We start from the raw sequence: 14,371 nt of genomic DNA, 5'->3' as shown, positions 1-14,371 counted from the left end.
GAGACAAGGTGAGTCGGGGGTCCCACACATGTGACCCTTCCAGGGGATTTGCGGGGCTTGTCTTAGCCACACAAGGTGGGGCTCAGGGCCTACTCCTAGCTCTGTGCTTGGGGGCCCTGACCAGAGGCCAGCAGGGGGAGGAAGAGGCCGGGCAGGACCTTCCCACGGCGGCAGGGCCTGGACAGAGCGCCCTGGTGGGGAACCGAGGGGCCAGGGAAGCTGGCCCAGAGTCAGGGTCTGGCTGCAGGGGGAAGCCTGCCCACGCCAGGGCCCTGAGGTGGGGACGTGTCCTCTGGCTGCTTCTGGGGCCCAGGGGGACCGGAGGGAAGCTGGCCACGGCCTCCTGCATCCCAGCTTTGGGGAGGGGGTCACAGCACTCAAGGGGATGCCACCGCCCTGACGGTGTATGCACAGACAGGCTCCAGCACACGCGAGCATGCCTGTACACATATGTGTATGTGTGTGTGTGTTCCTGCTTGAGTCTATGTGCGTGTGTGTGTGCGTGTGTGCAGCTGCACTTCATGCATGTGTGTGCATGTGCAGGGTAGGGGGGAAGGAGGCACGGGCCTGGGGGCTCGGACCCTGCGGCTGACTCTCCCACACCAGCTCCCGCCCTGTTCTCCACTGACGCCAGGGTGTGGTCTGCAGCGCCCTCTGTTGGCCTCTTCTAGAAGTGCCTGGTGACGGTGGTCTGGGGCCCTGGGGCCAGGGGCTGGCCGTGGTCATGCACAGGGAAGCAGCGTCCCCTCCTGGCCGCCTGAGTGAGAACACAGAGCTCAGGGCCAACTGGGTTCAGCGCATCCCTCAGGAGAGGGGGCGGGGCTGAGCTCTCCTCCTGCAGGCTGGCCAGGAGGCAGCTGAGGACACGGGCAGCAAATTGAAGAATAACGCAGGGGTGAGGCCCCGAGCAGCAGGGAGGCAGCAGCCGGGCAAGTGGGCAGGGATGGCTAGCTGGGGATCAAGAGCCGCGTTTATTTCTTGGTGCCCGCGCGGAAACCAAGCCCTCACCCGTGCAAGTCGTGTGCCCATGAGCTCCACATGAGCCCAGCCAGGGGACGGGGCAGGAAGGGGGGCTGGACATCTCCCGGGGAGGATGTGTCAGTGGGGAAGGAACCAGCTTGACCAGAGTTGCCTGCCCCGGGGGACAGAGTGGGCAGCACGGGCAGACACTCGGGGCTGAGAGAGTGGCCACAGCTGCCAGACAAGCACCCCAATAAGCATCTGCTCAAAGGGGCCCCCTGACGTTGCCAGCCAGCCTCCGGGAGGGCGGCCGTTCCCCAGGGGTCGGCGGGGTGGGGGTAGGGGGCAACTTTGGTTCCAGCAGGACTCAGAGGAGGCGCATGATTACTTTGAAGTTGGTTTTCCATTGTCAGCTGGAGTCGTTCGGTTGAATTTCTTTATTGAAAAATTTATTTTTCCTCTCTTATTGAACTAATTGGACATCTTGGAGGAATCCATGATATAGTTTCATTCTGAATGTATTCCGAAACCAAGTCATTCGGCCGAATGGATGGGAAACCATATGGAGCTCTGAGATATGGGCCCAAGACTCGGCCTTTTGTGAGCCTAGTTATCTGACTGTCTCAATTCTCTGAGTTTATTCTTTGGCCATGTCTCTTTCTTTTCTTTTCTTTCCTCTTCTTTTCTTTTCTTTTCTTTCCTCTTCTTTTCTGGCTTCTTTGGGTCACACCCGGCAATGCTCAGGGGTTCCTCCTTGCTCTGCACTCAGGAATTACTCCTGGCGGTGCTCGGGGGACCATATGGGATGCTGGGAATCGAACCCGGGTCGGCCGCGTGCAAGGCAAACACCCTACCCGCTGTACTATTGCTCCAGCCCCAGTTCTGGGTATCTTGAACCTTCAGCCAGTTCCGTGAACTATGAGGCCAGAGCTTGGATTTCCGCAGGAAGCTCTCAGCTGCCCTGCCTCCCCCTTGTTCTCCGGTGAGACAGGGTGGCTTTGCCACACGCGATGTTTGGGGGACAAACAGCTGTCGCGCTCACAAACCTCGACTGGCCCCAAGCCGAGACTCGCTGCTTTTGAATTCATGAGCTTTACTTTCCTGCTGGTAACCGAGATCTTGCCAACCTCATCTTCTAGGTGGGGAAAATTAATAAGGAACCGACAAAAGGCCCGGCGGGAAATAGATCTGCGAGAAACGGGCTGGGTGCTTGATGTAGAGACGGGCGGTTACCCTCAGAAGTTGGGCTCAAACCTTTGAAAGATCTGAAACACGGAAGTCTCTGAACCAAATCCAGACTCTCGGCTTTGGGTTTTTTCCCCCCTTCTTCTTCTTGGCTTTTGTTTTTCCAGACTTTCGAACAAAGGAAAACTCTAGGAAAGAACTGGGCCGGGCCGTGTTTAAGCACGAACATCCCCCATTGGTCACAATTCCTGCCTGGGTCACGGCCACATGTCTGGGGGGTGTGGGCTCCTGGGGCCATGGGGGGGGTCACCCTGGAAATGCTCAAAACTGAGTAGAAGCCAGAGGAGATGGTGTGGGGCCTTGTGGCTCCAAATTCACTGCCCAGAGCGGCTCTGTGGGTGCTTCCAAGGGCTGGGAATGAGCTGGTTTGGGGTGACCTGGAGGCAGTGGCTGGCAGAGGCTTCCGGGGGAAAAGGCCGGAGACTGTGGGCAGGAGAAGGTCTGAACTTGGAGCAGACGCAGGCAGCTGGCTCGGGAGGGGCTGGGGGCTTCTGTGGGGCTCTCAGCTCACTGACGCTGCCTTGGGGGCACAGTGAAGGCCAGGGAACCAGGTCCAGCTTGGGCCTGGGGGTTTGGGAGCCAAACCCCAGAATGGGCACTTGGGGGCACCATCAGGGTGCACAGGGGTGCGCTTGGGGGCCTGTCCTTGGAGAGGCCCCACAGACAGTGCGTGCTGGGCGCCTGCTGGTGGCCGGGGCACTGGTGCGTCCCTCCCTAGACTGAGGTTCAGGCCCCGGCCCAGGACCCTTCCGCCGTGGCCCTGGGGATTTTGCATTCCTGGCCTCTGGTTTTGGAGTTGCCTGGCAGGGCTGAGCCTCTGGTCGCAGGTGGGGAGACTGGCTCCCGCAGGCCGCGGGCACAGAACTGAGGACTGTGATGCTGGCTTCATTGGTTGCCATCGTGACTCATGGCTGGATTTCATCCAAACTAGCATCTTCTCGGGAGAATTAAATGCCTCACCTGCCTGCCCCACCCAGGAAGACCCCGGCGCGGGGTCTCCCACGGTCCGGCCTGGACGGGGTGGTCATTCAGATGGTCAGTTGTCATGTCATGAGAGGCTGGACGCCAATCTGCCCCGTGGATCAGTCTGCAATGTGCCGGCACAATATTTCAACCTGGGATCAGGCATGCTCACGGTGGGGAGAAGGTGCTGGAAGGAACCGGTCTGGGCCGATCCCTCCGTGTCTGTGCCACTGGGATCTCACAGGTGCCAGGCATGGTTCTGGATTCATGGGTGCTTCTTGGGGGCTCACAGGGCATTTGCCACACACAGATACAGGCACACACACATGCATACACATATGTATACACTGACCCACACGTGCACATACGGGCACACACATGCCACGTGGAGGGATGGAGCCACTGGAGCACCGACGCTGTCAGCGCGGGAGGAAGGGGAGACTCCGGGAGCCTGGCCCTGGGCCTGTCCGGCTGCGTCCACCTCCAGGGAACTCCAGACTCTCGCTGGCGAGGCGGTGAGAGGCTGTTTCTGTCCTGGGAGCGCCCCTGGGCGGGCGGGAGCAGCTGTGCCAACTGCCTAAGCCGACCGGCTGCCAGCAAATCCGCAAGATAAGGGTCTACCTTACGGCATTCTGGAATGTTCTCTTTCCGTCTCGGTATTTTCCTTAATAGTTCTTTCTTCCTTGAGATACCAGCCACGTGGGGTTCTGTGGGCGTCTTTAATAAGCCTTCTTGGCTCCGGAGATGCTATCTGAGCCTCCCCGAGAGCCTGGACTCCAGGAGAAGCAAGTGACATTTGTCTCTGCAGAGGACAGCCCGGTCACGTAAGCAGCCGGAGCTGCAGCATCAAAGGCTTCCCCTGCCGCGCCGGCCGCACCTGAGCACCTCGGCTGGAGCCGCTCACTGAGGCGGACACAGAGCAACAGGACAGCGGGGAGGCTCCCGGCCCCCCACAGCCCACCGGGGTTCCATCCCCGCCACCCCATAGGGTCCCCAAGCACCGCCAGGGGTGATCCCTGAGCACTGAGCCAGGAGTCAGCCCTGAGCATCGGCCGGGTATGACCCCCAAGCAAACAAAACCCACAGATCAAAAGTGTCTGATAGCAGTGTAAGAAATGGGGTGTTTGTGTCCTCTCCCTCCCCCTGGGGGTGGGGCCGGCCTCTCCCCTCTGCCTCTCCAAGGCAGCAACACATCAATGTCAGCAGGAAGTGCCCTAGCAGGAAGTGGCCCTCGCAGGAAGTGGCCCTGCATGACACAGCAGCCCCCTTGTTAAAGAGCCTTGATCTGTCCCCGTGTCTGAACATGTTTGAACCTGCTCTGACCGTCTGCGCCGTCCCCGTCCAGAGGCCCACAACAGCAAACAGAACGAGGGGGCGGATATTCTAGAATATTCCAGAGCACAAGGCAGCCCCGAGCCATTCTTTCTCTTCTGGGGGCATTTTCTGATGGGGGTAGGGCAGGTTTGGGACGGAGAAGGGAAGGCCGCAGCCCCTCCTAGCCCTGGCCACGGCAGAAAACAATTCCCTCCTGGACCAGGGCAGCTCCGGGGGCCCCACTAACCCTGCAGCCATAGGACATGGCCAGACCAGGAGGGCGTGCAGGGCGGGAGGGGCTGGTGGCTGAGCACCAAGCCTGAGCGCCTATGTGACCCCTCCCCGTGCCCTAGAGGGGGGGTTTTCGGAGGGGGGGAGAGCTCACAGGGTTGGCCTCCTGGATGGTTAGTTGCCCTTCTAGGGACACCCAGGAGGCCCTCCTGCCCTTTCGGTCATCTGAGGGCTCAGGAACGGGCAGCTGGGTCAGTGCCCATGGTGGACGCCCGGCTGGCTGGTCTCGGGGTGTCTGCCATTCCTGGGGTGGACACTGGGGTCTCAGAGCCTCGAGCAGTTGTGGTCAGGTGTGTGGCTGCCCCGCCCAGCAACCCAGCTTCCTTCCCTGCTCCGGGAAGTGCTCACCGCTGTCTATGGCCAGGAACAGGGCCTTGTACACGCTGTCGCGCACGAATGGGGACTCGCGATCCAGCTGGGCCGTGGTGTCCACTGTCCCGTTGATGGGGTTGATGTTCAGCCAGCCCGCCGGGTCCTTGTAGACGGCATACCTGCAAGAGGACAAGTTCTAGAAGGTTCTGGGAACACGGCTGAGTGCTGGGCCTGCGGGGACAGCCCAGGGCCCCCGCGATCACCACGGGCCTCGCCGCAGGCCACGTTGCCCACCAGTGCTGGCCACTCTGTGGGGGGTGGTTTCAGCAGGCCACCGGGCCCCAGGACAGTCTAAACCCGGAGGCCAGCCACAGCGGAGACGGGGACCAAGTTGGGCCAAGCGGCTGAACCCCCAGGCTCTCCCCGGCTGCCACAGTCCTGCCGGTGGCCCAGGGCCCTGATGGCCCTTCTGACTCCTGGACCCTGAGGAAGGAGCGTTCAGCTCAGGGACAGGAAATCAGCCCGGAAGGGACTTCCCATGCACAGATGGGGAGACTGAGTCAGGACAGGAGGCCGGGCCCTGCTCACAGTGTCCACCCTTGTCTGGATGGGGTCCTGCTGAGGGAGGGGTGGGAAGACGAGGGGGGGCCAGGGTGCGCGTAGGGCTGGGCAGAGGCTCTGAGTGGCTTCGGTCGGGGCCAGAGGTTGGACGTGGTCATCACCCTGGGTGCAGGCCACCAGCCCATCCATTTGCTCCTGGGGTCCAGTTCACCCCATGCATTGATCGAGTCCACTCAGCACAGATTCCTGTTTTCTCTACTGACCACGACATCCCATTCACTCACATGGGGTCCTGTCCACTGTCTGCAGGACTCTTATTCACTGGCCCGGTGGATTCAGCCCAGGGAGAGACTTCCCATGCACAGATGAGGGGTCCCAGTCACCGTGGGGTCCTGCTCACCCTCCACAGGTCTCACTTACTCACTATGGGGCCCTGTCCACTTGTCTTGGGGTCCTGTCCACTGTCGACAGGGCCCCGCCCACTCCTCCACAGGGCTCTTTCCATTCACCCATGGTGTCCAGTTTAATCTGTCCACTGGCTCAGTCTACTTTGCTCAGTGCATTCTAGCCACTGCCCATGGGGTCCTGTCTAACGCACTCATATTTTGTGTGAACCCCAGTAGGGAAAGAACATTTTTTTTTTTGGTCACACCCAGCGATGCACAGGGGTTCCTCCTGGCTCTGCACTCAGGAGTTACTCCTGGCAGTGCTCAGGGGACCTAATGGGATGCTGGGAATCGAATCCGGGTCAGCTGCGTGCAAGGCAAACACCCTGCCTGCTGTGCTATCTCTCCAGCTCCAAGGGAAAGAACATTCTGGAATGGATCCCGCGATTGGAAACAGCGGAAAGGTGAAGTGACCCGGGCTTTATCCCCGATGACTCAGCTTAGAACGGGTGACCAGCTCTTCACGGCCGGCGGCCCAGAGCAGCGTCCTGCCTGCCCCTTCCCGCCCCGCAGGCTGGCTCTGTCCCAGCGTGGTTGCTTCTGGTGCCAACCTGGCAGCTCGAAACTGCGTCTGCGTGGGGTGCCCGTGTGGTCAGTCAGGCGGGCGGCCCCCCGAGCTGGGTGGTTTCTCTGCGCTCGGTCCCTCTTGCGTCTCCCCTTCCCTTGCTGTATCTGCCGCCTCTGGGCTGACGGGACCGGGCATTTGTCTCCAGATGTCCTTGATGCTGCCATGAGCTTTCATGGGGTCACAGTCACGCCAGCGGGGGCAGGACTTGGGGTTCACCCGCGGGGCCCCGGCCTCTGGAGAGGCTCGTCAGTCGGAGCCGTGGACCCAGATGTCCCCTCTTGCCCTTTCTGGCTGGGGAACACTCTCGTCCAGTCTGCCTGTGGACAGTCCGCCGGGTGCTGTGCAAATCCCCAACCTTTCCAAGCAGTCTTCCAGGTCAGCCTCTTAGCATGGGAAACTGAGACACGCAGGCCTTATAAATGGGGGTTTCAGGCAGTTTATCTGTGACGTGCACTTTGCTGCTTACAGGGGAAGGAGTATCACACAAGGGTGGGCTCACCCGGGCTGTGACGCACGCCCAGGTTCTGGGTCGCCAGGTGGCGCCAGCCTGGGGGGGCAGGTGGAAAGGATGGGCATGGCCCAGTGGGGGGGGGGCTCCTGACCACGGCCCTGCAGCCCCCTGGGGCGTCAGCCCCGCCAGCAGGGCCCTGCCAGGGCGAGTGGGGGCAGCTCACTGCCCACGCGTCCCTGAGCTGGGCAGGGCTGGTCCCAGTCAGGCCCCTTTGCCCATGTCCTGGGTGACTCTCCCCATGCCAGCTAACGCTCACGGCACCCAGACCCTCCTTCCGTATCAGACGCGAGCGTGACGCAAGGTGGTCACGGGTGCAGATGGGTCAGCGCGGGAGGGCTGCAGCGTGTCCACGGGCGCCGGGCAGCCATCAGTGCTTTGGGGACCTGGGGACTTCCTCTCCAGGGCGGGTCAGTCAACAAACCCGACTGGTCCAATATTGTGTGTGTGTGTGTGTGAGTGTGTGTGTGTGAGTGCGTATGAGTGTGTGTGAGTGTGTGTGTGAGTGAGTGTGTGTATGAGTGTGTGAGTGTATGTGTGTGAGTGTGTGAATGTGTGTGAGTGAGTGTGTGTATGAGTGTGTGTGAGTGTATGTGTGTGTGAGTGTGTGTGAGTGTGTGAGTGTGAGTGAGTGTGTGAGTATGAGTGAGTGTGTATGAGTGTGTGTGAGTGTGTGAGTGTGAGTGTGTGTGGTGTGTGTGTGAGTGTGTGTGTGTGTGTGTGAATGTGTGTGTCTTTTTTAGTTTGGTTTCTTGGTTTTTGAGCCACACCCAGAGGTGCTTACAGCTTACTCCTGGCCCTGTGCTCACAGATCACGTCTGCCTGAGCACAAACCGGGGCAGGCCACACGCAAGACCAGGGCTTCACCCCTGCACTCTCTCTCCTGCCCCCGGGTCTGCTTCTGAGGCTGTTTGGCCTTTGAGCCTAGCAGAAGGCTGGCAAATGCACACAAGAGACCAGGGTGTGGCACGAAAGCCTTGGGGGACGGGGCTGGAGGCAGTTGGAGGGACCAGCGCTGGACGACAGGGCTCTGGAGGGTAACTGTGAGTTGGAGGCCTGTCCAGCGCAGACAAGGGGCTGTGGGAGCGAGACGCACGGGCTGGTGTCACGGGTTGTGAGGAAGGTTGACTTTGGGGATCAACACAGAGCCCCAGAGGGGTTGGCAGGACAGGAGGAACGGGACAGGACAGACAAGGGGGCACAGTCCTGGCCACTGGCTTCCGCTGAGTCAGTGATCAGCTCTGCCAGACCAGCTGGCCAGAAGGAGGGAACCAGTAGGGACTCAGTCCCTTCATTCCAGCGAGGAAAGCCCCATAGACGGGACCCCCATAGATAGAACCTTCCATGGATAAGGAACCTCCATAGATGGGACCCCATAAATGGAACTCTCCATGAATAAGGACCCTCCATACACAGGACCCCCATAGATGGGAACCTCCATAGACGTGAACCCCATAGACGAGATCCTCCATAGACAGGACCCCCATACATGCAACTCTCCATAGACAGGACCTTCCATAAATGGGACCCCCATAGATGAGATTCCCCCATAGATGGGTCCCCGTAGATTGGACCCTCCATAGACGGGACCCCCATAGACTCAGTGCTGCTGGAGGAGGCAAATCAACTGAATAATCAAAAAATAGAGATCGAGAGTCCCAGACGCGGCAGCCCGGGTTCATTCTGCTGGAAACGGTCCCTGGACCAATGTCCTGAGGAGCCCAGGGGGTCCAGATCACTGGATGTGCCCAGGGATGGGCCAAGGACGGGATCCTGGAATCCTCGTTCACGCAGCACCGCCTCCCGCCACAGTGCAGGCCTCGTGGGGGCCGCACAAAGGCTTCAGAGTCTCCTGCATGGACCCCTTAGCTTGCCAGGTTGAGCTTTTCCTTCTCCAAAGGGGGAGGTTGGAGGCAGGTCCCCTGCGTCCATTCCTGAGATAGGTCTTGTCTCAAGAGAAGGATGGCTGGGGTAACATGGGGTAACAGGGGTTGACATGGGGTCACAGGGGGTGACATGCTGCTGGCAGAATCCAGGTGACAGGGAGGGCACTCTGTGGAGTCTCTGGGCACTACCACAAGCTGGACACTCATGAAGTTGAGGAAAAGAAAGAATGACAAACGTGTCTCTTTTATGGAGACACTGCAGCGTTAGTTCCCACCCTTGTCTCTTTACTAAGAGACCAAGAGTCTCGGAGCAGACCCCAGAGCAGGAAACGTCACCCACACCAGGAAACATCACCCACACCAGGAAACATCACCAACACCAGGAAACATCATCGACACCAGGAAACATCACCAACACAGGGAAACGTCACCCACACCAGGAAACCCCACCCAGAGTTCAGCTCAGGTCACAGCATGTCCTGAGAGCAAGACCAGTCAGAGGAGGGAGATGGCATCAGGGGGAAGGAGGGAGGTGATGGCGACGGAGAGATTTTTTGGGGGGTGGAGACATTTGGGGTGATGGAGGCACAGCCTTGTGGATGGCCTGAGATGCTCAGAACCGCCTGTTCTAAGTGGGTCGATGCAGAGTGTGTGAACTCAATCTCAACAAAATTATTAGAGAAAAGGAAAATCTCCTCAAAGAGGCGAATTCTCCGAGGTTCCCAAGGCGATTAGAGCAACATAAAAAGGCGGAAGCTGAGGACTCTTCCCACGAGGTGCTCCTGAATATTCTGCTTTTAACTCACGGCCAAGACAATGACAGGTATCCTGACCTGCTCTCACACTCGACTGCTTGAGATGGCTGAGCCCAGCAGAGACACAGTGTCTCAGTCCCGGGGTCTTGATTGCTAGCCGTGTGGCTGGCCGCAGCCAGGAGCCCAGGTAGATCCTTGCCTGGCTGCGTGGAGGATGAGTGAAGGAAGAAAGAATGAAGCATGAGTGAACGAAAAATGGGTGAATGGTAAATGAAGAATGAGTGAATGATGAAGGATGAGTGAATGTTGAGTGAACGAAGAATAGATGAAGGATGAGTGAATGACAAATGGAGAATAAGTGGATGGAGAATGAGTGAAGAGTGAGAGGATGGAGATCGAGCGACTGGTAAATGACGAACAGGTGAAGAATGAATGAATGATGCCTGAATGGTTAATGAGTGAGCAGGCGTGCTCTCTGTGCCTGCCTTTCCCATCCGGCTGCCTGTGGCCATGGGTAGAACGTCCCCCTTGGTTCTCATGAAGGCTGCGAGCACTGTCTTCCTTCTCAAGGATGGTCCTGCCCAAGCCCAGGAATAGGCCTTGCTCCTGCCCTATCGTGAGCCTGAGTGACTGCACAGCTGTGCCTCAGTCTCCCCACGAACAAACCAAGGGCATGGGAGGCGATGGTCTTCAGATTCCTGTAGCTCTGGTGAGTGGTGAAAGTCTTTGCCAGAGTGACCATTACTCACGGACGAGCAGAAAGTTACACAATTACTCCCGGTGGGCATCTTCAACCCGGAGCCGCGCTCATTTTTTAACACAGGACATGTGACATTTCGCAACGCCGTGGAAGTGCGGCCAGTGAAAAGGCAGTCATTAACGGTGAGAAAAATAAACAGCGAGGAGGAAGCCCGGGTCGATGGCTCACTCTGACTGCAGGGGGTGATTTTTCTAAGGTAAGATCATGAGGACGAGATTTATGTCCCCAGATCGAGTGCAAACGCGGCTTTGTCTGAGCCGCATCCATCAGTCCTGGGGAGTGACGGATGGCTCCCCTCCCTCTTTGTACTCCGACGGGCAGAGAACTCCTGACAACGGAGAAGATCCATCCCCCGCCTCATTGCGCGTGATGGCTTAGAAACGAGCACAAAACCTGATATTTCGCCCCTGGAAAATTCGCATTTTGAAACCCTTATTAGAGCTGAGTGGCTTCCGCCCTCCCGGAACTTGACCAGCCCTTGGCTCTGTGGTGGCCGCGGTCACGTCCTGACCTCATGGGGAGGGATGCAGCTGCCTGCCTGAGCCCTCCAGGTGGGCTTCTCCGGGGAATGTCCTGGGAGGCCCACAGCCATGGTCTGCCACGTGGAGAGCGGGGAGGGAGCCCGTCCCCCCGCAACCCTGCCCCCAACTCGCCTGGGACTGCATCGGGGTTTGGGGTGTGGAGATCAGTGCGTTGTCGCGGAAAAACTGGGTTCAAGAACAACCCTGGAGCAGTGGGTCACAAAGGCCCTGGCAGGGCCCAGGCCTGGGGCTTTGAGCCACCACCCTCCCCCCAGCCCGCCCTGCTGTCCCCTGCGTCAGCGGGAGATGGGGAGATGGTGGAGCTGGCCTGCAGTTCTTTCTTTTTTTTTTTTTTCTTTTTGGGTCACACCTGACGATGCTCAGGGGTTACTCCTGGCTCTGCACTCAGGAATTACTCCTGGCGGTGCTCGGGAGACCCTATGGGATGCTGGGAATTGAACCCGGGTTGGCAAGGCAAATGCCCTACCCGCTGTGCTATCACTCCAGCCCCTGGCCTGCAGTTCTAAGAGAGGGGGTGGGAGCAGGAACGCCTGTCCCCACGAGCTTCTCCCCTGGCTGGCAGTGTACAATCCTGCCTCTGGTCCAGCTCTGGTCTTTTCGTGTCCTCGCAGTGGCCACCCCTGCCCTCCGCCTCCTCTCTCTGTTCCCCTTGTCCTCACGAGCTTTGGTTGTTTTGGGGATGATCTCTGCTCAGATGCCCTCAGGGCTTTGTCCTCTGGGTGCCCCTGGGGCTGCTACCCAGAGTGGATGCCACTGGGCCTTCACAGTCCTGCCCGCTGGCTCAGTGAGGGGTGTGGTGGCCGGGCCTGGCTGCTCTTTAAGTGGAAACTACTGAGTCCCAGACCCCGGGCCCTGCTTCTTGTTCTAGCCCCTGACCATCACTTTTATCACAGCTCATGGGTTGACAGTGTCGGTCGCTATAGTTCCCTCTTTGTCTGGATGGGAAGGTCCTGGAGTCAGGACCGCTGTGTCCCCAGGGTCCGGAGGTGGGTGAGTCACTCATTGGGGAACTCTGGAAGCTGGCCGGGAAGATGCGGAGGGGAGCCTCCGGCCAGAGCCCCTAGTCACTGGGCGCCCAGTCCACAGCAGCTGATTCCTGCTCCTATGCGACTCTTGTTCCTTTGGGGTCTTTCCAGGCTGGCAGATGGGGAAGGAGAAGCATCTGGGGTTCCCGGGGGCCTAGCGGGGCTGGGCTCCAGCAGTCACGGGGGTCCTGGGCTGGAGCGAGCCTCCCATTGTTAACCTGAGTTTGCTCAGTTTCATACACGTCTGTCCACTTATCCACTTGTCCACCTGCCTGTCCACCCATCCGATTGTCCTTCTGTCCATGCCCCACAGATGCATCCCTCTGTTTACCTCCCATCTGTGCACCCCCTCCCAGTCACGCATGCTGTACCCACCATCCACCTGTTCTGTCTGTCCATTCATCTGCTCGCTGGCCTGTCCATCCTTCCATTTGTCCATCTGTCGTCCACCTGTCCAACCATTCCTCATGTATCCATCCATCTACTCACCTACCTACCTGTCCACCTGTCCATCATACATCCGTCTGTCTGTCCATCCACTCATCCATCCATCCACCCACCCACCCACCCATCCACCATCCCTCCCTCCCTCCCTCCCTCCCTCCTTCCCTCCTTCCTTCCTTCCTTCCTTCCTTTCTTCCTTCCCTCCCTCCCTCCCTCCTTCCTTCCTTCCCTCCTTCCTTCCTCCCTTCTTTGCTTCCTTCCCTCCCTTCCTTCCTTCCTTCCTTCCTTCCCTTGCTCCTTCCTTCCTTCCTTCCTTCCTTCCTTCCTTCCTTCCTTCCTTCCTCCCTCCCTCCCTCCCTCCCTCCCTCCCTCCCTCCCTCCCTCCTCTTTCCTTCCTTCCTTCCTTCCTTCCTTCCTTCCTTCCTTCCTTCCTTCCCTCCTTCCTTCTCTCCTTTCCCTCCCTCCTTCCTTTGCCCCTTCCTCCCTTCTTCCTCCTTCCTTCCCTTCGTGCCCCCCATGGTGCCCGGGGTGCCCCCTGCAGGCAATGCCTGAACCCGCCTCTGGGATGGCTTACACGGGAATGAATCAGCCACCCATGGGAGCTTTTCCTTCTCCCTGCAGAGAACTGGGGGCTAACCACCCCTGTGGCCCCTGGGTATACAAAACAGAAGGTGAGGGAACCCCCCACCCTGTAAGATAGTGCGGCAGGGAGGCACTTACAGAGGGTCTCAGAGAAGGGGATGCTGGTGCTTGGAGTGTGCACTGGGGGAACTTTCTAGTTCTGCTGTGACTGTAAAACTGCTCTGAAAATAAAGGTTGACAGCAAAGAAGAGAAGAGCGGCAGGTCCAGATTCTCCCCGTTTCCTGGACACATAAAGAAGCGGCCAAATGGAAGATGCTATCGAAACCATTATCAGGCCCGTTTCCTGGGCCGGCGAGAGAATCCCAGGAGCCGGCAGAACATTTGTCAACGTCGGGGGGTGGGGTGGGACAATGATGGCGGGCGGGCGGGTGGGCGCGGCTCTGCCAAGGTCATCGGACTCTGCTCGGCGCCCGAGTCCTGCATGAAGCCTTTTGGGTGGGGTGGGGGCAGATGCGGTGGGGGCGGGGTGCAGAAGCATGAATCGGGGTGCCTGAGAACCCAAGCACAGGGTCCTGGCCGACCCCCTCCCCAGAGTCCCTGGACTGCGGCTGGCCCTGGACTCCCGGCCACTCCCCGCCACATGCTCAGGGCTCTCGAGGCTGCGGCACCCACCCGTGGGCACATCTTGGGGGGGGTCCCACTTCTGAGCCTGGGATGACAGCCCCCCCACTCCCAGGGGACCCTAGAAATGCCGGGACATGTGACCACATGCCACTGCCCGCAGACAACTGGGCCCAGGCCCAGACAGGAGCAGTTCTCAGGAGTGACAAGCCGTGACACAGCGTCCCCGCCCTTCCCTGGGCAGAGGCATGTGGCCAGCAGGGGGTCAGGAAGACGGGAGAGGGGTGGCCTTGCCCTGGCCAGTCACGCCGAGCAGCACAATGGCCTCAGGGCACCCAGAGATGCCTCTTCGGGCCAGGAGGCCAACTTGGGCTCGATTCCCAGGACCCATAAGACCCCCTGAACCCCAGCAGGCGTGGCCCTTGAGCGCAGCTGGGCATGGCCCCCAAACCAACACACCACAACCAGCAGCTCTGCCGCTCGGACTCTGCAAAGCACAGGCAGAAGAAGCTGAGCCAAACCCCGCAACACAGTACCATGGGAGTTGAGAGGCCCAAGCCCAGTTTCCCAGGGAGGGCTGCATGGGG

The 14,371-nt window shown here is 59.4% G+C and overlaps 1 protein-coding gene across 1 annotated transcript in view; it reads right to left on the bottom strand.

Annotated features, from left to right (window-relative positions):
* The window catches only part of CDH13 (cadherin 13), a 1,034,759-nt gene that overhangs the window by 246,446 nt on the left and 773,942 nt on the right, over positions 1–14,371 (bottom strand). Inside the window, exon 11 of the mRNA XM_056135632.1 lies at positions 5,122–5,264. Coding sequence (XP_055991607.1) covers positions 5,122–5,264 — 143 coding nt within the window. The remainder of the gene's footprint in view (positions 1–5,121; positions 5,265–14,371) is intronic.

The sequence above is a fragment of the Sorex fumeus genome, unplaced genomic scaffold (genome assembly GCF_029834395.1).
Source record: "Sorex fumeus unplaced genomic scaffold, SorFum_2.1 ptg000122l, whole genome shotgun sequence".
Classification (NCBI taxonomy): domain Eukaryota; kingdom Metazoa; phylum Chordata; class Mammalia; order Eulipotyphla; family Soricidae; genus Sorex; species Sorex fumeus.
The sequence above is the reverse complement of the archived record's forward strand: the minus strand, read 5'-3'. Positions and strand labels throughout refer to the sequence as shown.